This window comes from Bufo gargarizans, chromosome 11 (assembly GCF_014858855.1).
Source record: "Bufo gargarizans isolate SCDJY-AF-19 chromosome 11, ASM1485885v1, whole genome shotgun sequence".
In the NCBI taxonomy this organism is placed as follows: domain Eukaryota; kingdom Metazoa; phylum Chordata; class Amphibia; order Anura; family Bufonidae; genus Bufo; species Bufo gargarizans.
In genome coordinates, this window is record NC_058090.1 from 42,932,553 (window position 1) to 42,959,396 (window position 26,844).

Consider the following 26,844-nt stretch of genomic DNA (forward strand, 5'->3'; position numbering starts at 1 on the left):
CTAAAACATCATTTTCTTTGTTTGAAAAAAGCTGTTATTGTGTAAAACTTACATAAATAAAAAAAAACTATACATATTTGGTATCGCCGCGTTCGTATCGACCGGCTCTGTCTATAAAAATATCACATGACCTAACCTCTCAGATGAACACCATAAAAAATAAAAAACTGTGCTAAATAAACAATTTTTTGTCACCTTGCATCACAAAAAGTGTAATAGCAAGCGATCAAAAAGTCACACGCACCCCAAAATAGTGCCAATCAAACCGTCATCTCATCCTTCAAAAAATGAGACCCTACCTAAGATAATAGCCCAAAAACTGAAAAAACAATGGCTCTCCGAATATGGAGACACTAAAACATGATTTTATTTTGTTTCAAAAACTATATTATTGTGTAAAACTTACATAAATAAAAAATAGTATACATATTAGGTATCGCCGCATCCGTATCGACCGGCTCTATAAAAAAAATCACATGACCTAACCCCTCAGAGAAACACCGTAAAAAATGTAAAATAAAAACTGTGCTAAATAAACCATTTTTGTCACCTTACATCACAAAAAGTGTAATAGCAAGCGATCAAAAAGTCACACGCACCCCAAAATAGTGCCAATAAAACCGTCATCTCATCCCGCAAAAATCATACCCTACCCAAGGTAATCGCCCCAAAACTGCAAAAATTATGGCTCTCAGACTATGGAAACTCTAAAACAAGATTTTTTTTGCTTAAAAAATGAAATCATTGTGTAAAACTTACATAAAAAAAAAAGTATACATATTAGGTATCGCCGCATCCGTGACAACCTGGTCTTTAAAAATATCACATGATCTAACCTGTCAGATGAATGTTGTATATAATAAAAAATAAAAACGGTGCCAAAACAGCTATTTCTTGTTATCTTGCCTCACAAAAAGTGTGGGACATGGTGTAAAAAAAAAAAAACAGTCCAGCAAAATCTGCCTTCCAAAAACCGTATGGCATTCCTTTCCTTCTGCGCCCTGCCGTTTGCCCGTACAGCTGTTTACGACCACATATGTGGTGTTTCTGTAAACTACAGAATCAGGGCCATAAATAATGTGTTTTGTTTGGCTGTTAACCCTTGCTTTGTAACTGGAAAAAAATTATTAAAATGGAAAATCTGCCCAAAAAGTGAAATTTTGAAATTGTATATCTATTTTCCATTAATTCTTGTGGAACACCTAAAGGGTTAACAAAGTTTGTAAAATCAGTTTTGAATACCTTGAGGAGTGTAGTTTATAGAATGGGGTCATTTTGGGGTGGTTTCTATTATGTAAGCCTCGCAAAGTGACTTCAGACCTGAACTGGTCCCTAAAAATTGTGTTTTTGAAAATTTCTGAAAAATTTCAAGATTTGCTTCTAAACTTCTAAGCCTTGTAACATCCCCAAAAAATAAAATATCATTCCCAAAATGATCCAAACATGAAGTAGATATATGGGGAATGTAAAGTAATAACTATTTTTGGAGGTATTACTATGTATTATAGAAGTAGAGAAATTGAAACTTAGAAATTTGCAATTTTTTCCAAATTTCTGGTAAGTTTGGTATTATTTTATAAATAAAAATTAATTTTTTTGACTTCATTTTACCAGTGTCATAAAGTACAATATGTGACAAAAAAACTATCTCAGAATGGCCTGGCTAAGTCAAAGCGTTTTAAAGTTATCAGCACTTAAAGTGACACTGGTCAGATTTGCAAAAAATTGCCTGGTCCTTAAGGTGAAATAGGGCTGTGTCCTTAAGGGGTTAAACAGTGGACACCCAGGGCTAATGACAGACTTTTAACCTCCTCAGATGCCGTGGTCAGTCATAATTGTGAGCCAATTTGGGGGGGGGGGGGCGTTTGTTCCTTGTGGTAGTTTTGGTCTCTACCACAGCAATAGTTCCTGTGGCAGGGCTCCATAGGAACGTATTGAATGTCCCATAGGCTGCAGTGATAATTCATGCAGTCTGTGGGATAAGCGATCTAATGATCACATGTTCAAGTCCCTTAAGGAGACTTAAAAATGTGTAAAAGAAAAAAAAAAGTTTAAATATATTCAAATCACACCTTTCCCCGTAAAAAAATGAAAATAAACAATAACAAAATAAAAATAATTTGCCGCCATGTCCCAGAACTCTTAAACTGTTAAAATATAAACATATTGTCCTGTACAGTGACCGCCGTAAGGAAAAAAACAACAAAGTATTAAAACAAGAAAAACTATGGAAATGAATGAAGATAACAGGTCAGTTTTACAAGAGCATAGGAAACGCGGTAAAAACAAATATTCTTCTTTTTTTTTTTTTTTACACTTTGGATTTTTTACCAGCTTCCTTCTACATCCTATGCAATGTAAACTGATGCCATTAGAAAGTGCAACTTGTCCCTCAAAAAGAAAACAAGCCTCCACATATGGCTATGTGAATGGAAAAATAAAAAGTAATGGCTCCTGGAAGGGAGGGATTAAAATAATGAAAACACAAAAATGGAAAATCGCCCTGTCCTCAGGGGGTTAATAACCACCCTCTGTTTTCTATCACTTAGCCAGTTAGGCTACTTTCAACACTGGCGTTTTGGCTTTCCGTTTGTGAGATCCGTTGAGGGCAAGCGGTCCAGAACGGATCAGTTTTGCTCTAATACATTCTGAATGGTAAAGGATCTGCTCAGAACGCATCAGTTTGCCTCCGATCAGTCTCCATTCCGCTCTGGAGGCGGACACCAAAACGTTGCCTGCAGCATTATGCTGTCCGCTTGACGAAACTGATCCAAATGGATCCGTCCTGACACACAATGTAAGTCAATGGGGACAGATCCGTTTTCTCTGACTCAATCTGGCACAATAGAAAACGGATCCGTCCTCCATTGACTGTCAATGAAGTTCATGACGGAACCGTCTTGGCTATGTTAGTTAATACAAACGGATACGTTCATGATGGATGCATGCGGTTGTATTATTGTAATGGATCCGTCATTGCAGATACATGACGGATCCACCCAAAACTCGAGTGTGAAAGTAGCCTTAGAGACATTTTCCCCCGGTCTAAGCATTCTCATTTTATGTACTAACTTTTTTTGTGGCACTGTATCAAATGCTTTGGAGAAGTCCAGATATACGACATCCATTGACTCACTGCAGTCAAGTCTAGAACTTATCTTCTCATAGAAACTGATTAAATTAGTTTAAGGGTCCATTCACACGTCCGCAAAATGGGTTGCATCCGTTCCGCAATTTTGCAGGCCCATTCATTTTCAATAAGGCCGGAATGTGCTGTCCGGATCCGCACTTCCGGTTCCGCAAAAAAATAGAACATGTCCTATTCTTATTCGCAATTGCGGACAAGATTAGGCATTTCCTATTATAGTGCTGGCGATGTGCGGTCCGCAAATTGCGGAATGCACATTGCCAGTGTCCGCGTTTTGCGGATCCGCAGAACACTTACGGACGTGTGAATGGACCCTAACATGACCGGTCCCTCATGAAGCCCTACTGATATAGCGTTATGAACTTATTTTCATTGAGATACTCCAGAATAGCATCTCTTAGAAAACCTTCAAACAGTTTACCCACTATAGAGGTTAAATTTACAGGACTATAGTTTTTGGGTTCACTTTTTCACCGCTTTTTGAATATTGACATCACATTTGCTAAGCACCAATACTGTGAGATAGACCCTACCAGTATAGAGTCCTTAAATATTACAAATAAGGGTCTGTTGCATTACTTAGATCTCTTAAAGCGGTTCTGTCACGGCCTATGGTGTGTTTTGTGATACTTTCCTTCACTTGGTTGCCCGTGGCAACGTGTGGTGTTGTGTGCATGTGGTGGCAGTGTCTCAGCCCTATGGATGATCCCCAGGACATGGTTGCCCGCGGCAACAGGTGAAGTGTGTGTTTATGTGTGTACTTCCCCTTTAAGTGGCCATCTTCCTTTGCCTTGTGTTGGAAGGGTTAACTCCCTTCTGTGTGTGTGATCACCTGGTGTGTCTGAGTGTGGGTGTGGCTACTTTGGGCTATAAAGCCTCTGCTGTTTTGAGTTAGCTGAGGGGTTCTTCAGCCTTGGTTGCTGGAGACATCCTCCTGTTATACCATCTGCCAGTGGGGGCCACCCTTGTGGTCATAAGCTTTATGTATGGTGTTCAGTAGATGTTTCTTTGGTCTTTATTTAGTGCAGCATATGGTTTCCTGGTTTCCCGTGTGATGTGTGCTATGTCTTTTGTATTGTTGTGGACAGCAGCACTTGTACATGGGTTCCAGGTTGTGTGTCTGTGGCAGGTAGGTGTGGTACTAGTCTCACTTAACTGCCATTGCCATATGTCTGTTTCTGTTTCCCCTGTCTTTATAGCTTGGCCAGTGAGACTCCTGTTCGTCCCTATCTAGGAGGAACAGGTAGTCTTACCCAGCTCCTAGTCCAGGGCCACCCTGAGGGCTAGCAGGAATATCAGGTTCCGGAGTATGAGCCCTCCTACCATCAGGGTTGGCTCATACAGGCTAGGAGACAGGGTCAGAATTAGGGATTGTTAGGAGGTGACCTGCTCCGTGATTCCTGTCCTGGCCATGCTCTGACCATCCATCTGCTGATACCGCACAGCTGAGGGTTTTCCCCATCCTCAGCCGTGACAGGTTCTCCAGGAATTAAGAAAATGAAAATACTTAAATATTACCTTATTATAAATATATTCCCAAATACATTTCATTGGTTATAATGGCTCGTTTTGTCTAGGGAGCAATTTTTAGGAGAAATAAAATGGCCGTCGTCCTATTAGTACACACAAAACCTGTCCTAATCACACCTGAGGACAAGTTACTTCACAACACTGAGCTAAAGAGCTGCCTCATCCTCCTCTCTGCTTTGCTTGTCAGGGATTATGATCCTGAATACAGCTGATAAGATCTTCAGCTGAATCTCTATAGAAATGGAGTTCATGAGGAGACATGAAGTACAGAGAGGAGGTGGGAATAATGAGCAGCAGCATTTGTATGCAGTCTCCATTACCACAGTCTGTCCTGTCCTTCCTCTCTGTACTTCATGTCTCCTCATGAACTACGGAGAAGAGGAAGAGTCAGCTCTTTAGATCAGTGTTGTAAAGTAACTTGTCCTGCTGTGTGATTAGGACAGGTTTTGTGTGTACTAATAAAGACGGCGGCCATTTTATTTCCCCTGATGATTGCTCCCTAGACAAAATGAACCATTATTATAAATATATGCCCAAATGCCTTTCATTAATTATAAAGTAATATTTATGTATTTTTAGTAATATTATTTTCTTAATTCCCAGAGAAACACTTTACGATTCTGGGGTGATTGCCAGCTCTCCTCTTTGGTTAATAAAGTATCTAAAGTGATGTACTTGCTCCTCTTTCACTTCCTATCGGGGACAACCTTTTAAAGATTAATAGACCAGCATTTAAAAAATCTGTTGGTGGAAAATTATTTAAAAAATAAATAAATAGTGAAGGGACATCCTCTAGCAACTGATACGATTTCCATTATCATTTTTCATAGGCTGTTTAAAAAATAAAAGAAGAAATCTGAATATAATTTTTCTGCTTCATATTTTTGAAACTTTAGGTAGAAGATGAAGAGGATTTCTTGAGAAAACTAGATTGCAATCCTGAGGATTTACTAAAAGTTGTCTCAGTTTTTGGAAACACCGGTGATGGTAAATCTCACACCCTCAACCACACGTTCTTCTATGGACGTGAAGTGTTCAAAACCTCTCCTGCTCAAGAGTCCTGCACTGTTGGCGTATGGGCAGCGTTTGATCCCGTCCACAAAGTGGTAGTCATTGACACAGAAGGACTGCTCGGGGCCACTGTCAACCTGAGTCAAAGAACTCGGTTGCTTCTTAAAGTCTTAGCCATTTCAGATCTAGTCATCTATAGGACTCACGCAGATCGTTTGCACAATGATTTATTCAAGTTTCTTGGTGATGCCTCTGAAGCCTACTTGAAACATTTTACTAAGGAGCTGAAAGCCACCACTGCTCGCTGTGGTTTAGATGTGCCACTTTCCACTTTGGGACCTGGAGTCATCATATTTCATGAAACTGTACACACCAAACTATTGGGATCAGGTAAGCAATTCCATGCTTGGTAAGATATTAGGTTAATTGATATATCTGAATTGATTACGTGAACCATTGCCAGTTATTTGGCAATCCTGAAGGAGCAGGTAGTACGAATATAAAAAATTGGAAATGACCATAAAGCCTTCCTTTTTCACAAACAAAATGACCTGAAAATAGAAGTCCTGCTTAGTTAGGGTTTAGAATCATATCTTTGTTTATTTTAATGCATACCTTTCATTTTTAGAAACTGCTAAAATGTCATAGTGAAATGTCAAAGGTTTTGATCCGTGGAGGTCCAGGTGCTGAGACTCCCTCATATCTGTAAACTAATTAAGGGGCACAAAGAAGCATTCATCTGGCTGCTTTGCTCCTTTGTGTCTGTTCAGCTTTCCGAGGAAAGACCAGTATACGGTGTGCAGATTCAGAGAAAGCCCGAGTATGCGGTATAAGCATTTATAGAACTTCTATGGGCCTTCTATGAATCCGTACACCACACACTCTTCTTTTATCAGAGAGCCTAGAAGAAACAGAAGTGGTCCTAGCTGACCACTTTACCCAATACACTAAGTTTAATCAATTTTCCAGGAATCCATATTATCCCAAATCTATTCTTGCACATGTATAGCATGATTCTCACACCCCACCAAATATCCCCACACTATATCCAAAGTATCATTTGAGATCTTCCCCTCATAGTATTTTTCTGAGTGCTGAGCTCACCTACATGCGATCTACCTGTGGTCTTGTTCCCTGCGAGAGACCATAGGCTCACTGGGCGCTTTCTCCCCTCTCATCTCCAGGGCACCAGGAGTGAGGGATTCTCTCATTCAGACATTCCCCTTGTCTGATCAATGTTTGTGTGGCTACACTTGACATTTTAGTATATATGACCTTGAGGAAGAGACTGGTCCGGTCCCGAAACGTGTTGTTTTTTATACACTTTTAATAAACGGCTTGATATGACATCACTTCCCTGAAATGCCTTCAGGGTTAGCAGCGCAGTTTAAAAGTCCTCTCTTCCTTTTTATTGGCTGTATTACCATGAAATCTGAGATCCGGGAATAAATAAGCTAAAAACGACTTAGGTGCATAAAAAGTTTGCTAAACTGCGATAAAAGAATTATAAAACGAATCAATACAGAGTAAAGTAAGTAATAGTCACCAAAGCCATGTAAAAATGAGCTATCTCCCCATCGACTAGTTCCCAAAATGGCACCTGGCTGACGCCCGTGTGATGCAAAGAGAGGTAGTGGTGGCAAGACACATCTTAGGCCTCATGCACACGACCGTTGTTTCATTCCGTGTCCGTTGTTCCATTTTTCGTGATATTCTGCGGACCCATTGACTTTCAATGGGTCAGTTGAAAACTCGGCTAATTCACCGTTTGTCATCCGCGTCCGTGATCCGTGGTTTCAGTCCGTCAAAAAAATATAACCTGTCCTATTTTTTTCACGGAAAACGGTTCATGGACCCATTCAAGTCAATGAGTCCGTGAAAAAACATGGAAGCACACAAGATTGTTATCCGCGTACGTTTTTTTCCTATCATTTGCATGGCAAACTTGACTTAGACTTTTTTTTTAACTTTCCTTCATGTCTGGTGGTCCTCCAAAGATAAAGGAAACCACACGGAAACAAAAATGGAAACGGATCACGGAACAACGGCCCCTTCTAAAGGTCTTCAGTGTACAGTAAGCATGTACACAGTCTGGTACCACTAACCAACTATATTACAAGATATTAAAGGGGAAAGAACCACTTAAAGGGAGTCTGTCACCACATTTGAGCATATTAGACAGATCCAATAGCATTATATGTGCCACCCAGAAGTTAAAAACGGTACCTTTGTTGCATATACCGGAGTCTTCTTTCAGCCAAAAATGAACTTTGAAGATTCTGTAAATACGCCCTCTCAAGTGCCCAGGGCGGCGTCTCAATCTTCCGAGCCCAAGACCGGACCTCCCCAACGGCTCATAACCCCGCCCTCCGTGTGCCTCTGCCCGCCCACTCTCCTCCTCTCTCCTTTTCCACTGCGGCTGCGCGGTCAAATTCGTAGCGGGCGCAGTGGAAAAGGAGAGAGGAGGAGAGTAAACGGGCGGGCAGAGGCACACGGAGGGCGGGGTTATGAGCCGTTGGGGAGGTCTGGTCTTGGGCTCGGAAGATTGAGACGCCGCCCTGGGCACTTGAGAGGGCGCATTTACAGAATCTTCAAAGTTCATTTTTGGCTGAAAGAAGACTCCGGTATATGCAACAAAGGTACCGTTTTAAACTTCTGGGTGGCACATATAACGCTATTGGATCTGTCTAATAGGCTCAAATGTGGTGACAGACTCCCTTTAAATACCTTGCCACACAATGACTTTGGATTCAGAATTTCCCATCTGGTGGGATGACCAGTTGGCAACTTGCCTCTGTTTGCATTCCTGGTCAGCTAGGCACAACGGTATGAGCTGAGTGGTCCTAACTTGTACCCCCTTCCCCTCATGCATCAGATGGTATTGCCTTATTTGCGTCGTTTGTGTATTTATTTATTTTTTACTAGACAGTGTGAGAAGATGACACATTTTTGTGAAGGCAGACTGCATGTGCTAGCCGATTGATTTGATACACTTGTGGCAGTGGGGACTGAATGAAACACCTGAATTCTATGATCAGGAAGTGTATCCTAGTACTTCCATCTATATGCGGTATATTCACACCTTTTAAAACAAGTTATGTGACTACTGACGGCACATGTAACACACAGGTGCCTCAGTGAAATATTTTACAGATTCTCAATTATCTCAAAACGGACCTGACTTTCCTGTACGTGGCGGTGCTGTCACATTGTCCCTACATTCCAATCTGTCTTTGTCATTTGTTATTCTTTGACCAATAGAATCCTGAAATGATTACTTGTCTTTATTATTGCAATGAGACTTTTAGTTTCCGATATTAAAGAACCAATGAAAAAAATTTAAAGTCTCTTGGAGTCGTATCTTAGGGGCTGTGTGCCATAGGTCTAAGGTCTACATTTGGGGGCCCCCAGACTTCTCTACTTTCATTCCTGCCTCTTCCGCTGTTGCAGTGTTCCTCTGCTTTATGTTGCAAACATATTTGTCATAAGTCAGAATTTGGAGTTATGAGCTGAACCCCCTGCATGCCCCAAATAAGTCATAGACATGGCCATGTAATGTAAGGACACTATTCCTTACTCTAAATAGGAATCAAGGCAATGGCGTAAATTAATAATTAGTTCATAGTGTTGAATATGAATATGGTGGTTGTTGCCCTAGGGGTACATGGTTGTAATTCCTTTGCTAAGGCCTCCGTTTACGTAGAGTTTTTTGCAATCCGTATACGGAACCATTCATTTCAATGGATCTGCGAAAAAAATGAAGGTATTCCGTATGCCCTTCGCTTCCGTATTTCTGTTCTGCTCAAAGATAGAACATGTCCTATTATTGTCCATATAACGGACAAGGATAGTACTGTTCTATTAGGGGCCAGATGTTCAGTTCCGCAAAAAACGGAATGCACACGGATGAAATCCTTGTTTTTTGTGGACCGCAAAATACTGAAAAAGCCATACGGTCGCGTGAAGGAGGCCTAACTAGTGGTCGACTTAGAAATGTTGAAAAAAAAAAAAACTGGTTTAGGCCTCATGCACACGAACGTATTTTGTTTCAGTGTCCGTTCCGTTTTTTGTTTTTTTTGTGGATAGGATGCAGACCCATTCATTTCAATGGGTCCGCAAAAAATGCGGACAGCACACTGCGGGTATGTCCGTTCCGTAGCCTTAGGCTACATGCACACGACCCTATGTGTTTTGCGGTCCGCAAACTGCGGATCCGCCCCCCCCCCCCCCCCCCAAAAAAGGATGACATCCGTATGCCATTGTTTTTTTTTTGGTTTTTTTTTGGGCGGATCCATTGTAACAATGCCTAAAACGGACAAGAATAGGACATGTTATATTTTTTGCCGGGCTACGGAATGGACATACGGATGCGGAAACAAAATACGTTTGTGTGGATGAGGCCCTAGGGTTATTGGTTATCTGAGCAAGCATTCCCTGTTATCTGTGTTTTCTTCAATCACCTCATCAGTTGGGGTCCCAGCAGTCGTGTCCCCCACCGATAAAGTAATAGTGTATCCTAATGATATACCTTCATTTTCAGTGATGTAAATAGCTCTTTATTTGCACCCAATTAATAAAAAATTAGCTTTGCAAGTGATGTTTATTACAGTGGTTGTTTTATGAATATGGCGTCTGTCCATATGGATATTATAGTAGGGTGACTCCCGCTTGAGGACCCCCTCCCCGCTGTGAGCCTGAATGCTTTGCACACTGGAGCCATTGTCCTAAACACCTCCTGAGGATACGGCAGAAGAGTTGTCTGGTAGCTACAGGCTGGTTACGGTGTACAAACTCAAGCCTGTATTACACTTGCTGTTTTTTCGGCAGATGATCGCTAACCAGTATTTGTATGAATGCGCGTTAGCGAACATCTGGCAGTGTAATACTGCCGCCGATTGCCAGATAAACGAGCATCGGGTGATACAAGACATGTTAAAAAATTATCATTTGCAGGCGGCCGATCGTGCTGTCTAATTATGATCTGCTGCCGGCAAACCACTATACAGCACGGGGACAAGCGATGGCATGGCGATCACTCTTTCCGATGCTGCGGGGGAGATCGCTGCATGTAATAGCAGTGGTCTCCTCCACTAGCAAGCAGGCGATTGCCGGTGTAACGTTATACTTCCCTACTTCGTGAGATTTCCCTACCCTCGTCACTTCTGGTCGCACTGGACATGACGTGAGGAGGTGTGCCGCACCACGCAGGCGCACAACGACGGATTAGGGAAATTTCACAGCAGAGTTCGCATGCGCCGGGAGTGGTTAGGGCAGGGAAAAATTATGGGCCAGTGCGCAGGCGCGGTGATCGGATGGATGTTCTCAGCTGGACGACCGGAAGTGACGAGGGTAGCGAATGCTCACAATGTAGGGAAGTATAACGTTACACCGGGAAGAAACACTTCCCTTCTGACAATCGTCTGCCACATTGGGCTGTGTAATACAGCCTTATGCATCTTTCACACTACTTTTTTTTTTTTTTTCGTTTTGCGGGCCGTTTTTTGCATTCCGTATACGGACCGTATACGGAACCATTCATTTCAATGGGTGTGCAAAAAAAACGGAATGTACTCCGTATGCATTCCGTTTCCGTATCTCCGTTCCATGCAAAGATAGAACATGTCCTATATTTGGCCGCAAATCACGTTCCGTGGCACCATTAAAGTCAATGGGTCCACAAAAAAACCTGAATGCATATGGAAATGCATCCGTATATCTTCCGTATACGTTCCGTTTTTTGCGGAACCATCTATTGAAAATGTTATGCCCAGCCCAATTTGTTCTATGTAATTACTGTATACTGTATATGGCATACGGAAAATCGGAAACACAACGGAAACAAACAACGGATCCATGAAAAACAGACCGCAAAACACTGAAATAGCCATATGGTAGTGTGAAAGAGGCCTTAAGCATGCTTTCCTACAGTCAGTGTTTGATCAGTGATTTCCTTCAGTAACTGTGAGCCAAAACCAGGTGCGGGTCTAAAACACACAACAGGTGCAAATCTTTCCATTAAGGTCCATTCACACATCCGTAGAATGGGTCTGCATCCGTTCCGCAATTCTGTGGAACGGGTGCGGACCCATTCATTCTCAGTGGGGACGGAAAGGATGCAGACAGCCAGGCCGTACTTCCGGGCCGCGGCTCCCGAAAAAAATAGAACATGTCCTATTCTTTTCCGCAATAGCGGACAAGAATAGGCATTTCTATAAGGGGGCCGGCCCGGTGTATTGCGGATCCGCAATACACTATGGACGTCTGAATGGACCCTAATACCTAAACTCTGAGTAACCTCCACTTCTGGTTTTAAAAATCACTGACCAAACACTGATTGTGTGAAAGCGGACTTACCCTGTTTATAATCCGACCCTGCATTCATGCGTTACTTCATGGTTGTCCGGTCTTAGCAGTTCCAATACCTATTTACTTACTACTGTTTAATATGCTTCTTCTAGAGAAAGCCTCTGAGATACCAGAGAAGGTCATTCAGGACCGCTTCCGCAGGCTTGGTCGTTTCCCAGAAGCCTTCAGCTCTATACATTATAAAGGGACTCGCACCTATAACCCACCCACTGACTTCTCAGGCCTTAGGCGTTCCATCGAGCAGCAGCTGGAGACCAACACCACGCGATCTTCCCGTCATCCTGGCGTCATCTACAAGGCTTTAAAGGTAAAAGCACAGCATAGCTGATGGGGAAGAATGGACATCCAAAGATGGTAGATGTGATAGAGATACAAGGAAGGTCCATCACTTATCCTTGTTTTTTCTGGGCTCTCTAGTTACTGTGGTGTCACAAATATTTAGTTTATCCATAAAATTGTTCAGAAAAAACCCAAGGATAAGTGAAGGTCGCATGATCAGGATGGTCGTCGAATCAGGACCATCATAGCAATTGGTTAATGCCCACAGTAGCATGAGTAACATTAAAAGTCTTTTGCTTTAAAGGGTCATCAGTATCTGATCAGTGGAGGTCTGACGCCTGAGACCCCTGCCGATCAGCTGTTTGAGCATGCGCAGGCGCACCTGTGAGCACAGCCGCCTTCTCCAGCATTTCCTAGGCCAGTGACGACACGTTCATCGGTCACGTGGCCTTGGTCCAGCTCAGCCCCATTGAAGTGAATGAGGCTGAGCGAGATGCCAAGCACAGCCGCTATACAATGTACGACGCTGATGCCTCCTCTAAACAGCTGATCAGTGTCGGACCCCCACCGATCAAATACTGATGACCTATCCATAGGTTAAAATGTGTTTGTTTTTTCACCTATGGATTTTGTTTTTGTTTGCAGATATTTATTATTTTGCACCATAAAAGTTACCTATCCCTTTAAATCTATATTTCCATAATATTAAATAGGTGTTGTTAGTTGCCATGGTAACCAAGTTCATGATCTTGTATTGTGACAGCTGTACTGGGTCCATGTGAATGATTCCAGAAAAATACATTTCTAATAAGTCATATCAGCTGGCATTCGGTAAGATAGGGCAGTCAGCGAATCGGCCTGCACGTGGAGAAAGACCAAGAATATGATTAGAAATAAAGAAACGTGCATGGTAAAAGATAGAAAGTAACGACATGGTCCATCTAGTCTAGAGATTTATTGTCTGCCTTAGTCACTTTTTGTGGTGTAAAAAAAGGTCACAGTGTTTGCAACTTTTAAAATCAGAATTTGTCACAAGTTGGGTTCCTGCGCCTTCTAAAAAGATGGTGTGAAGGGGGGGTTGGTGGGGCCATCTGGACCAACACATTTATTTATTATTATTAAAGCGCCATTCATTCCATAGCGCTGTACATATGATATGTGGTGCACATACATAATACAGACAATTGCACTAATCATAAACAAGACGAGTTACAAACAGGTACAGAAGGAGAGGGCCCTGCCCGTGAGGGCTTACAATCTACATGGTATGGGAGAAGGACACAGTAGGGGAGGGTGAAGCTGGTCATGGCGGTATAGAGGCAGCATTTATCTTGATTTGCACCTGTTTTTATGCACAAATGAAGACAGAAATCAATTTTATTTTGGCGGGTGGCCTGCCAGATGATAAGAAGCAATACTTCGATCTCATAGTTTGAGTCCAGCTGTATTCACAAGCAGAGCACTCCCCCGCCTTACATACCTGTGGATGGTGACTTGACAGACTGCTCTGTATGCACTTGTCAGTCACCTTCCAAAGAGTGGGGCGAGTCAGGGTGAGCACTCATCAGTCAGACTCCAAATATTTGTCCTTGTATCCTTTTAGAGATGCCAGTAGCAAAATGTTACATATTAACCTTGCTGTCCAGCTGTTTGCATAGACACGTACAGTAGCTGTGGTTCCCCTGATTAAAAATCTGTTTTTCTTTTGTTGATCTGAAACTCTGTTTCCAAGTTATGATACGTTTTTCTAATATGCAAGTTAGGCTACTTTCACATTAGCATTTTTTGCGGATCCGTCATGGATCTGCAAAACGCTTCTGTTACAATAATACAACCGCATGCATCCATCATGAACGGATCCGGTTGTATTATGTTGTACAATGCTTTTAATACTGGGGAGGAAGGGAGGGGGGGGGGGCCGCACTGGCCACCAATGCTTTTAATACTGGGGAGGGGCCGCACTGGCCAGCAATTTTAGATGGCATAGGTCATCAGTTTTGTCAGTTTCTCAACTTTTTTTCATTTCCATTTTAACTGTGAAGATGGAGTTTTCCTTTTCAGAACTTTATTCTACCAGAAATAAATGCTTGTTCAGGGATGTTCTATGAATGGGGCAATCATTAAGTGTCTGAAACTAATGTCTACGAAAATTTGACATAACTGATCAGCTGATTGTTGCTTTCCAGGCATTGAGTGATCGCTTTAGTGGTGAAATTCCCGATGACCAAATGACACATAGCTGTTTCTTCCCTGACGAGTATTTCACCTGCTCTGTGCTGTGTCTTAGCTGTGGGTAAGTGTCCGCTCATTAATGGAATCTGGTTTTGGCCAACATGCCTGTGCTCTACATTTTATCTTTCTTGACCATATTTGTTAAAATTATAACTGTTTCTGGGCCTATAAACTAATAGGACATAGAGATAACGGGATAATTAGATGGGACATCAAGAAGATTATGAAGTTAAAAGACAGAATTTTGGATAAAAAAAAAAAAAGAAAATAATGTTTAAAGAGGACCTTTCACCGATTATCACACTGTGAACTAAGTATACAGACATTGAGAGCGGCGCCCGGGGATCTCACTGCACTTACTATTATCCCTGGGCGCCGCTCCGTTCTCCTGCTATGCCCTCCGGTATCTCCGCTCACTTAGTTATAGTAGGCGGAGATTTCAGTCACTGAGTTATGGTAGGCGGAGTCTGCCCTTGTTCTGCTCTAGCGCTGGCCAATCGCAGCGCAGAGCTCACAGCCTAGGAGGTTATTTTCTCCCAGGCTGTGAGCTCTGCGATGCGATTGGCCAGCGCTACAGAAGAACAAGGGCAGACTCCGCCTATCATAACTTAGTGAGCGGAGATACCGGAGGGCATAGCAGGAGAACGGAGCGGCGCCCGGGGATAATAGTAAGTGCAGTGAGATCCCCGGGCGCCGCTCTCCATGTCTGTATACTTAGTGCACAATGTCAGGATCGGTCCTCTTTAAAGAGAGTCTGTCGTGATGAAAGGCAGTGCAATCTGCAGGCCCCATGTTATAGAGCAAGAGGAGCTGAACAGATTGATATATAGTTCTGTGGGAAAAGATTCTGGAACACAGAGCTCCTCCTGCTCTATAACATGCTGCCTGCGGATTGCAATGCATTTTGTGGTGATAGATTTTCTTTCATTATAGTTGGTCATTCACTAAATGTAGTAAAAGACTATATAGAGTTAATTTCTGCTTTCTAATTCTGTACTTGTTTCTCGTTACTGTTTTCTTCTTACTCTGATCTTTTGTTTTCTAGAGCAGGATGTAAGAACAGCATGAATCACTGCAAGGAAGGAGTTCCTCATGAAGCTTCAAGACGCTGCAGATATTCCCACCAGTATGACAACAGAGTGTTTACTTGTAAGGTAAGTCGTATAGAGCCCAATAAATCAGTGCAGTTAAAATGCCATCTAGGCTTCTTTTAATCTCCACCAGGAATGGTCCACCTGAAATTTCTGCCTATTAAATATGAACAAATGCTGCTCAATGTAAAGGATTTTCTCACAATTGAGTTAAACAGTGATGGTGTTATTAACCCCTTCCCGACCAGCGCCGTAATAGTACGGCGCGGCGGGACGTTTCTTGCGGCCCAGCGCCGTACTATTACGGCCCGTCGATCGGGCGGGTGCAGGAGCTGTGCCCGCCCGATCAGCTGCAGGGGACCGGCTGTTCCCGGGGACCGGACCTCTGCTGTATGCGCTGGCATCTGTGAAAACACTGATTCCAGCGCATTAACCCCTTTATGCCGCGGTCAGCGCTGACCGTGACATAGAAGGGGTTTGCTGCGGGTGAGTGAGCACATCGGGTCCCCGCGCTGCTGTGGCGGGGACCCGATGGGTGAGAAGGCAGCCCAATGCCGTGCAGAAGCTGCCCAATGCCTTGCACGGCATCGGGACCTGCCTTCTACGGGAGCCGAGGAGTATTGTAATGCATTGCAGAGGGAAAAGTTTAAAAAAAAGTTTTTAATAAAAAAGAAAAATGTTTCAAGTAAAAAAAGAAAAAACTGCCCTTTTCCCCTGATTTTATAATAAAAATTGGGAAAAAAAAGAAAAAACACACATATTGGGTATCGCCGCGTCCGTTAACGACCTGCTCTATAAATATATCACATGATCCACCCCGTTCGATAAACACCATCAAAATTATATAAAAACTGTGTCAAAAAAAGCCATTTTTGTCACTTTACATCACAGAAATTGCAACACCAAGCGATCAAAAAGGCGTAAGCCCCCCAACATGTACTATCAAACCGTCACTTCATCCCGTAAAAAAAGAAGACCCAACCCAACATGTACTATGAAACCGTCACTTCATCTCGTAAAAAAGGAGACCCTACCTAAGACAATCGGTCAAAAAATAAAAAAGCTATGGCTCTCAGACTATGGAGACACTAAAACATTATTTTTTTTGTTTCAAAAATGCTATTATTGTGTAAAACTTAAATAAATAAGAAAAAGTATATATATTAGGTATTGCCACGTCTGTAAAGATCTGCTCTATAAAAATATCACATGACCTAACCCCTCAGGTGAACGCTGGAAAAATAAATAACAACTGTGCCAAAATTATCAATTTTTTGGTCACCTTGCCACATAAAGTGTAATAATGAATGATCAAAAAATCATATGTACCTAAAAATAGTACCAAAAAAACATAAACTCTTCATGCAAAAAAACAAACCCCTGCACAAGACAAACTGCAGAAAAATTAAAAAAATAAGGCGTTCAGAAAATGGAGACACAAAAACATCTTTTTTTTTCAAAAATGCTTTATAATATAAAACTGAAACAAACAAAGTAGACATATTTTATATAATTGCGTCCGTAACAACCTGCTCTATAATAATAGTACATGATCTACCCTGTTGATGAATGTTGTAAAAAATAAACTGTGCCAAAACAGCCATTTTTGGGTTACCTTGCCTCACAAAAAACATTATATAGAGCAATTAAAAATAATACGTACCTCAAAGTAGTACCAATAAAACTGGCACCTTATTCCCTAGTTTCCAAAATGGGGTCACTTTTTGGGAGTTTCTACTATAAGGGTGCATCAGGGGGGCTTAAAATGGGACATGGCATCTAAAAACCAGTCCAGCAAAATTTGCCTTGCAAAAACCATATGGAGTTCATTTCCTTCTGCGCCCTGCTGTGTGCCCTTACATCCGTTTTACGACCACATGTGGGCTATTTCTGTAAACCGCAGAATCGGGGTAATAAATATTGAGTTTTATTTGGCTGTTAACCCTAGATTTGTTTAAAAAAAAAAAATGGATTACAATGGAAAATCTGCCAGAAAAGTGACATTTTGAAATTTCATCTCCATTTTCCTTTAAATCTTGTGGAACACCTAAAGGGTTAACAAAGTTAGTAAAATCAGTTTTGAGTAGCTTGAGGGGTGTAGTTTCTACAATGGGGTCATTTATGGGGGGTTTCCACTATGTAAGCCCCACAAAGTGACTTCAGACCTGAACTGGTCCTTATAGGGGTTCTGCAGTTTGTTTAAACTGATGATCTATCCTCTGGATCATGGATGTCAAACTCATGGCCCTCCAGATGTTGCAAAACTACAACTCCCATCATTCCCTGATAGCTGTAGTATGCCCAGGCATGATGGGAGTTGTAGTTTTGCAGCAGCTGGAGGGCCACGAGTTTGACATCCCTGCTCTGGATAGATCATCAGCATCTGATCGGCGGGGGTCCGACACCCGAGACCCCTGCCGATCAACTGTTTGAGAAGGCAGCGGCGCTGGCAGTAGTGCTGCGGCCTTCTCACTGTTTACCGCAGGCCCAGTGACGTCACGACTAGTATCAACTGGCCTGGGAGCGCGGCTAAGCTCCGTTCAAGTTGATACTAGTTGTGACGTCACTGGGCCTGCGGTAAACAGTGAGATAGTAATAAATATTTTATGAGGTATCCCTTTTTTGGTAAATTTGGGATTTTTTCATAAATAAAGGTGAAATATATTGACTCAAATTTATGACTATCATGAGGTACAATGTGTCACGAGAAAACAATGTCAGAATGGCTTGGATAAATAAGTGTTCCAAAGTTCTTACCACATAAAGTGACATGTCGGATTTGCAAAAAATGGTCTGGGCAGGAAGGTGAAAACTGTCCCAGGGTAGAAAGGGTTAATACCTTGCTTATCCCAATTACTACCTATAAGTCATAACTTTATGTAACAGAGATGATCACTCACTCTGGTTATGCATGGAAAACTCAGCACTCTCCCTTGATGCAAGACCTCTTATTCACAAAAGCATTAGACAGCTCAGAAAGAGGGGAACTTTTTTCATCACACCGTCAGATATGCTGTACCGCGGGCAAAGTCTTACTGGATGTTAGTGTAGTCCCTTTCTGATGGCGCCTGGTGATCTGCGTCTCTACGTGCTTAAAAGAGTTATCCAACCCCTATAATGTCCCCCAAAATTCCCCGGCACCCCATACAGGTTATACTTACCCTGCTCTTTGGCACCCGCGTCGCTCCTGATGCCCGCGCGGCCACTACTGCATCTCCCCGTCACGTGGATCAAAACATCCGATGCCAAGGGCGGGAGGAGAGGTTGGTAGGTAATCAGCCAATAGCAGCCTGCGACGGGATTAAGCCCCCCTATCCTCACCCGCGATGCTATGGAAGCTCCTCCCCGGCGACGGGGAGATGCAGCGGCGGCGGCCGTGCAGGCATCAGGAGCGACGTGGGTGCCGGGGAGCGGGGTAAGTATAACATGTGGTGCCCGGGCATGGGGGGGGGGGGGGCATTATAGGGGTTGGATAACCCCTTTAAAATAAAAAGTAGGCCTGATCTAAGGATGCGCATTGCAGACATAAAGAGAGATGCTGCAACTTCAGAAGCTGCTGGCTTACCACTCCAAGGATCTCCGCATATCCAAAGGAGCAAGGAGCAAGGAGTGAGAGGCAAGACTGTATGTGTGTGTGTACACCTCGGCATGGTTACTGAGGTTGAAGACAAGTTCTTAAATAGAAGCAGCAGGTGGCGCTATACTAATATTTCTGGAATATTTGTGGATAGAAGCATTTTTTAAATAAGCATATAAGCGAATGTTTATGAGCTGGATTTAACTATCAACTATATAATTTGTGGGATAGCTCCATTCATTTCTATGGAGAGTGGCTGGGTGTGCACGGGTATGGTGTCAGATGTGACTGTTCACTTACAGTCTGGTCGTTAATGGTTCTATCAGTGCTGTGCTATTGCTGCCAACAAAAGTGATGGAAACCTCGCTGCAGATGTGAACAGAAACCTTTTATATTTAGATTTTTGTCAATTTTTGTGTTCCTCCCTTTTAGGCTTGCTATGAATGCGGGAGAGAAATGAATGTGGTACCAAAAACCTCTGCATCTACAGACTCCCCTTGGCTGGGTCTTGCCAAGTATGCCTGGTCTGGGTAAGTCATCAATGTACCTCACTTTAGTCCATCCTCTGCAATGCTGCGATGGAGTTGTCTTTTCATACCTGTACCTGTTTCTTCACTTCTGCATGTAGGTATGTGATTGAATGCCCAAACTGTGGGGTGATCTATCGCAGTCGTCAGTACTGGTTTGGAAATCAGGATCCAGTTGATACTGTTGTGCGCACAGAGATACAACATGTCTGGCCAGATGTAAGTGATTTCTTATTTTTTATGAGGTATCCCTTTAAGTTACATCTAGGGCAGATCTGCTAATATTTGCATATATACCCCCCAACCAGAGGAAGAGCTTCTGCAGATATTTATGTAGAAATTTCACAGATAACAGTTTTATATTTGGGGCATTTTTTATGATTTACTCATTTTGGAGTAAAACATTTTTTTTCTATTGGTCTAAATAACAAATGTTCAGCCTTTTCTGAGATACAGAGGTTAAAAATGTGTCTGTTTGCAAGGTCTCACTTTTTGGTTTCTTTGAATCCCATCATCTGACGGCTCATTATAGCTAAATTATTATCAAACTGTTCAGAATATCGCTTCAATAAGTGTTTGTGAGATCAGAGATAAGAGCTACACATAAACCGTGGAATGACGGGATTGAAAGAAAAAAGAATGTGACAGCTTGCAAATAGACCGTTTTTTTTAACCCCTGTAACTCAGAAACAGCTGAACATTTTTAATAAAGACCAATTTAAAAATATATATTTTTAGACCAAAATGAGTATAATGCATCCTTACAAAATGTCCCCAAAGGTGTACATAACCTTTAAACTTGGATTCCGATCTCAGCCATTTATGCCTGAGATTTGGATACCAGCCTAACACAGCGGCCAAGGTTACAGACATAGCCTAGCGGGCTATGCTACATTGTTTTTGTAATTCCATTAAACAGTGTAGCACAGACAGCTCAGCCATTTACCTAATCCCAGTCACATCTGGCCACTGCATAGGACCATTATTCTGATAGAAATGTCCCTTTAAGTATTTGATGTCAGAGTTGCATTAGATATTGATATCTTTAGATAATAAAAGTCCCCAAAAGCAGGAGCTGCAAGTGAGAGGCTGAAGTCAAACACTAGATTAAGAGGATACCTCCCACCTAGCGGTAGGAAAGGGGCACCGCATATCAAAAAGAATTGTTCAAAGTTGATGTCCCATTGAAATAAAAACTCAATATTTTCTTTCTGTTCTTTAGTCTGATGGATTCTTAAAGGATAACAACAATGCAGCTCAGCGTCTTCTGGATGGGATGAACTTTATGGCCCAGTCTGTAACTGAATTAAGTATTGGACCCACAAAAGCTGTGACGTCATGGTTGACTGATCAGATTGCCCCGGCTTATTGGAAACCAAACTCCCAAATTCTGGTACGATTACGATAGTTCAGCTTTTTAGGTTCTTATGTTTGCTCTTAAAGGGGTTATGCCATGATTGATGTAAAAAATTAAAATCAGACGTCATATAGTACAAGGGGCGGACTGGGAACCTAAAGTGGCCCTGGAAAAAAAAACTAAAAGTGGCTCCATTTTGTAGACAGGTCCAAATTAATAGAAGGCTGAGTCAACAATGCCATACTGCAAGATACCATCCCAGCAGAACCAAATAACACGGTGTAGCACAGTATACTGCCCCAAAAGCTGGCCCTCTGTGGTGGACGTCAGTAGCTACCATCTTCTGTCCTCCTCCTCCAGTTGTCTATGGATCAGGGGGCCTAGGAGGTGGGGCCACAGCAGTTGAATTCAGGAGGGCATGTGCAGTCGCTGGCTGGGTACATGAGTACCTGATTCTCACAGCGTTAATTACTGTTCAGAGCTCATTATGTACCCGGGCAGCAGCAGAGAGGAGGACTTTGGTGGCCCTATGGGCATCGGCCCACTGGGAAATTTCCCTTTAGGGTCTATGGCCAACCCCCCCCCCTGTTTAGTACTTGATAATCTTTCTAACAAAGCTAGAACCAGCCCTGTACCTCAAATGGGTCCAGAGGTCTCCACATTCATTGCTCCAATTACTCTGCTAGATTATGTTCAGCCTGGCAGCTCAGGAGGCGTGTCCTTTCTGCTGCAGCTCTCTCCCTGTAACTGCTACAGCTTCTAACAGAACATATGGCTGGTGGCAGTTGAAGATTTAGGCCTCTTGCAAAAAACGGATCCTCTAGAAATACAGATGACATCCGTGTGTATTCCGTATTTTGCAGAACGGAACAGCTGGCCCCTAAAAGAACAGTACTATCCTTGTCCGTAATGCGTACAATAATAGGATATGTTCTATTTTTTGCGGAATGGAAATACGGAAATGGAATGCACACGGGGTACCTTCAGTTTTTTTTTTTTTGTGGACCCATTGAAATGAATGGTTCTGTATATGGTCCGCAAAAAAAAAAAATGGAATGGACACGGAATGAACATACATTCGTGTGCAAGAGGCCTTAAACTGAGTGTGTACAACCAGCTCAGTAAGGTGGACCAGAAATAAGGAAAATAAACAGCAGGTGGCGCTATACAAATACATTTTATTGAGTAGCTCACTGGCTATACTACATTTTTAATTACATGCAATTGCAAGTATTTAGATCCAGGTGCTGGTTTGAAAAATGTACAATATGTTTCATGATCCAACCCCTGTAATGGTGCATTTATATAGAATCTGAGCCAAAAGAGATATGAAGCTTTCCTTAGTCTCCATTTGTGGATTCATTTCAGATTGTCCCTAAACAATAATGATATTATCCATTCGCCTACAAGAGTTTTCCCACAACAGTAAGGGATGGAATTCACTAAAGATCTCTAAAACAATAGGGTCATGGTACCTTTGACATTTTCTCCGACCAGCATCTGGTTAGATGTAGTGTTGTGGATCTATGAATGAAGCAGAGTTGGAAAACCTGCACAGTGCTAGGGCCCCTGAAATTAAAAGGAGCTAGTTTTGGTTGCATAGTTGCACCCTAGTCACCCACTGTCCAGGCAACCTTAGCACAGCCCCACCTAAGTGAATATGGCTGTGCTGCAGTTCCTGGGCCAACTGGCTGAACTAGCACTGCAGACTATTAGGCGTATTTCTAGCGCAAATTGCAGCACAAAGGTTATTTGCGCCGCAATCTGTGACTTTTCACCGCTCATGTCAGGTCTAAAAAGTGGGTGTGGGAAGGGAACAAGCCACTAGGCCCGTCTCATCCATCACTTTCTACGCCTATTTTAGGCATGTTCATATGTGCCCGCATTGCTGAGAAAAATGATGTTTTAATATATGCAAATGAGCCTCTAGGAGCAACGGGCGCATTGTCGTTACACCTAGAAGCCCTGCCCTCTCCACTTTGATTGACAGGACCAGGTGTGATGACATCATCATGTCTGGCCCGTCAATCAAAGACCTGGTTTACAAGTGACTCAGGTTCCCATCACTAAGTGCTGATGGCAGTAGTAAACAGAGACCGGGAGGAATGCCGGAGTATTCTTGATGGAGCGATGCAGGATTGAGTTGAGTAGTTTTTTTTTGTTGGATAGTATCCACTGTTAGAAACTGGATAACCGTATAGTTATTTTTATTACATTTTCCTAAAATGGGTTGACATGTCAGTATCTCTCCCTGTGCAGCGTCTGCCATTCAGTAGAAGTGGAAAATGTCAGAAAATAAGTCATGCTGAACGTGACTTTAAAAACATTCATTTTTTTCACAACACATTTATCTCTTGGAAGAAGCGGTGCAGAAGCATCAGAAATCTGGTGTTTGTCACAAATATATGTAATTAAAAAACCTTGCAAATGGCTTAAATATTTTGCCCTCATGCAGGGGTAGGCAACCTCCGGCACTCCACCTGTTATGTAACTACAACTCCCAGCATGCATACTTCCTTTGCTCTCTCACAGAAATGAATGGAGCATACTGGGAATTGTAGTTTCATAACAGCTGGAGTGCCGAAGGTTACTGATCACTGCTAATGTGTTCAGTTTTGGAAAGGGCGTGTCCGCCTTTGTTAAATGTAGTGTATGTGAACTTTAGGGATGTTTTCTTCCTGTTCATTCCAAACGATTTATATTAGTCTGTTTACATTCCTTTTTTTTATTTTACCTTTTTTATTTTTGTTGTTTATTGATATTTTATAATAAAATTTTGCAGTACTGATTCCGAGTACAACAATACACAATCTACCAACATAACAGGTATAAAAAGTTATATAACATTGAAAAGACAGAAACATATAAATCTAGTAAGGAGTCTCCACTGTTTTAGGAGAGTTCAAATACTCCCTGTTTAATTCCATACTAGAGTTGACTCGGATCACCTATTATCTATCCAAACTTGTCACCCGTCTTCCACTCCCCCCATGATGGTCATCTCGGTAAACTTTGCCAATGGTCGCTCCAATCTCTCTCCCGCCCCGGGACAAAGATGACACACGTTACGGACGTACCACATATTCCTCATATCTCTCAATTCTTGCCAATAGATTCTTCCATTCCCTAATATTCGGTGCTCTTTTTGATCCCCACTGTCTTGCAATGATCACTTTTGCCGCCATAAGGCCTTTTATCCAGACCCTTTTTTCCTCTCTTACCCTAATTAATGATGGGAAACAACCTAGGATGGCCACTTCCGGTTTATATGGAAGAGGTATTGAAGACTCCACAGTTAAAGGGAACCTGTCACCAGGATTTTGGCCATAGAGCTGGGGACATGGGCTGCTAGATGGCCACTAGCACATCTGCAATACCCAGGTCCCATAGCTCTCTGCGCTTTTATTGTGTTAAAAAAAACGTTTTGATTGATATGCAAATGACCTGATATGAGTCCTGTATGCGGAGATGAGTCAAGCGGAAAGTAGCCCAGCACCGCCCGCGTCCTCCGAATCTCCTCCTTGCTGGCTGACGTCACAGAGCTGGAGCGCCGAAATCTCATCTATGAAATTGTGTTTTGTAGTAATAAAGTATTCCCTATTTTGTGTGGCTTCAAATGCGTGTTTTAATTGATAATACCGGTATTGACTCATTGGGTCTATATTTTTACCGGGGCATAATTCTTTTAGTGCTCTTATTGTCCCGTTCTTTACTAACTGTTTCCCAGTATTTATAATCTGTGATTAATTAAAATTCTACAATGTTATTACACCACCAAGGTGAAAAATATGATGTGTTCAAGATTCCTAATATTTTTTCTTATCTTGCCCCAAGACAAATCCACAATTTGACATATTGGGCATTTTTCCCCTTTATTTTTGATGAATCCCGTCTCCAGTATGCTAAATATACTATATTTTGGGCCGCTAAAGCCCTGTTCCAGATTTTCTTTTATATTGTTACCCCCTGCTAAGTAGTATCCCTGGAAAAAGGGGACAGATAGTTCTCCATCCTCTTCCGCTAACCAGAGATATTTTTGTTTGAGTTTTACCCTTTTTCTTCCCCAGATTAAATCATTCAGCAATCGTTCAAAAAGGTTAAAGAAACGGTCCTCTATCCATACTAGACAAGCCGCCAAAATATACAAAATCTGGGGAAGGGGAACCATTTTTATTAGGGCAATTCTATCCGCCTTTTATTTTACCTTTTGAAATATTCATTCTGTTGCCGCAGATCTGTAGCAGTGCATGTATCTCATTGAAGCGTGGCCTGGCATGTAACGGGATGCTGGTGTTTAAGGTTAATATATGAACAGGCTGTTGTCTGGCAAGCAATATGCTGGAATAAATAGTGTTGTATCACGAGAGTTGTGTCAATGACAACGAATATAAAGTTCTATTGGTTAAGAAATTATTGATGTCAGCTCAAGGACACAGCGTATGGGAAGGTGTTTTAAAGAGTCACTCTACTTTCACACAATTTCATTTAATAAAATAGCAAATTTCAAAATCACTTTGTTTAAAAAATCTGCCTTCATCCACCTCAAAAAACGTTGTAAAATCATGGCCACTAGGGGTCTCACTTCCACCTAAGTTGCAGTCCTCTGCCTGTTAAGGTAAGATCTGTCCCTAGTAACAAAGACATACAAGACGACAGAGATGAAGTGGGGGAGTGTCAGAGCTAGCTGAGATCCTGGGTCTGATAAAAGAACTGTTTCTGAAGATCACAGGAGCCCCTGCCTTTCTGTTCTGTGAGCTTTCCACAAACATAGTGGGAAGTAAGGAAAAGGATGGCACAGCACTAGTGCTGGCAGATTCCACAGAAGAGAGACAACCCCCAGCTTCTGAGAGAAATGTATCTAGCTGTGCCGCTGAAGAGAGGAATAATTAGGCTGAAAAAGACATTAGAGAAGCCCAAAAAAGTTCCTTTACAGTTATGATTGTACAAAGAAGCACAGCTATTATGCAAACTTTTTTTGAAAACCCAGATAAGGTATAGTTTCCATTTGTATTACATTTACAGGAATGTACAAAATGCAGAATCCCTTTCAAAGATAATGACACCAAACATCACTGCCGGGCCTGCGGGGAGGGCTTCTGTGACATCTGCTCATCTAAAAGCCGTCCAGTGCCTGAACGAGGTTGGGGACTGTCCCCAGTTCGTGTATGCGACTGCTGCTATGACCTGAGAGGAACATACATTGGTAAGACTGCCATTATCTGTCCATGTATGTGCATTACTAATCAAAAGGCCTAAATCCCTTCTTTTTTTAATAATCTTTTTGTTGTAATTATTAGTTACAGTACATATATATAAAAGGTATAACAAGTAATAAGTCAAAAAAATATATAAATATATAACTTAATATTAAGACACAGATGTATTATATACGCACATATTTTATAAAAGTTTTAAATATTTAGTGTGTTGGAATGGAGTCATCAGATTTTCTATTTCGTGAGTTTGCAAGTGTGTTTTAATAAAAGTTTTCCATTTTTCAAAGAAATGTGTTTTTTTTTCTGTTATTTAATGTATCTATCCTCTCCAAAAACATCATGTACTTCATTTGGGATATCACTTCTGTAGTTGTGGGGGTTGTCTGGTGTATCCAGTTCATGATCCATCTTTTAGCTTCTAATAGTACGGCATGGATTATTATTTGTGATGTTTGATTTTTCCCGTCTTGTTCTTTGTAATGAAATATATATGATATCGGGTCGAGTGGT

General features: G+C 42.0%; 1 protein-coding gene across 1 annotated transcript in view; it reads left to right on the forward strand.

Moving 5' to 3' along the window:
• The window catches only part of ZFYVE1 (zinc finger FYVE-type containing 1), a 43,524-nt gene that overhangs the window by 11,537 nt on the left and 5,143 nt on the right, over nt 1–26,844 (forward strand). Inside the window, exons 2-9 of the mRNA XM_044271755.1 lie at nt 5,575–6,079; nt 12,148–12,362; nt 14,521–14,627; nt 15,612–15,720; nt 19,667–19,764; nt 19,863–19,980; nt 20,984–21,154; nt 26,141–26,321. Coding sequence (XP_044127690.1) covers nt 5,575–6,079; nt 12,148–12,362; nt 14,521–14,627; nt 15,612–15,720; nt 19,667–19,764; nt 19,863–19,980; nt 20,984–21,154; nt 26,141–26,321 — 1,504 coding nt within the window. The remainder of the gene's footprint in view (nt 1–5,574; nt 6,080–12,147; nt 12,363–14,520; nt 14,628–15,611; nt 15,721–19,666; nt 19,765–19,862; nt 19,981–20,983; nt 21,155–26,140; nt 26,322–26,844) is intronic.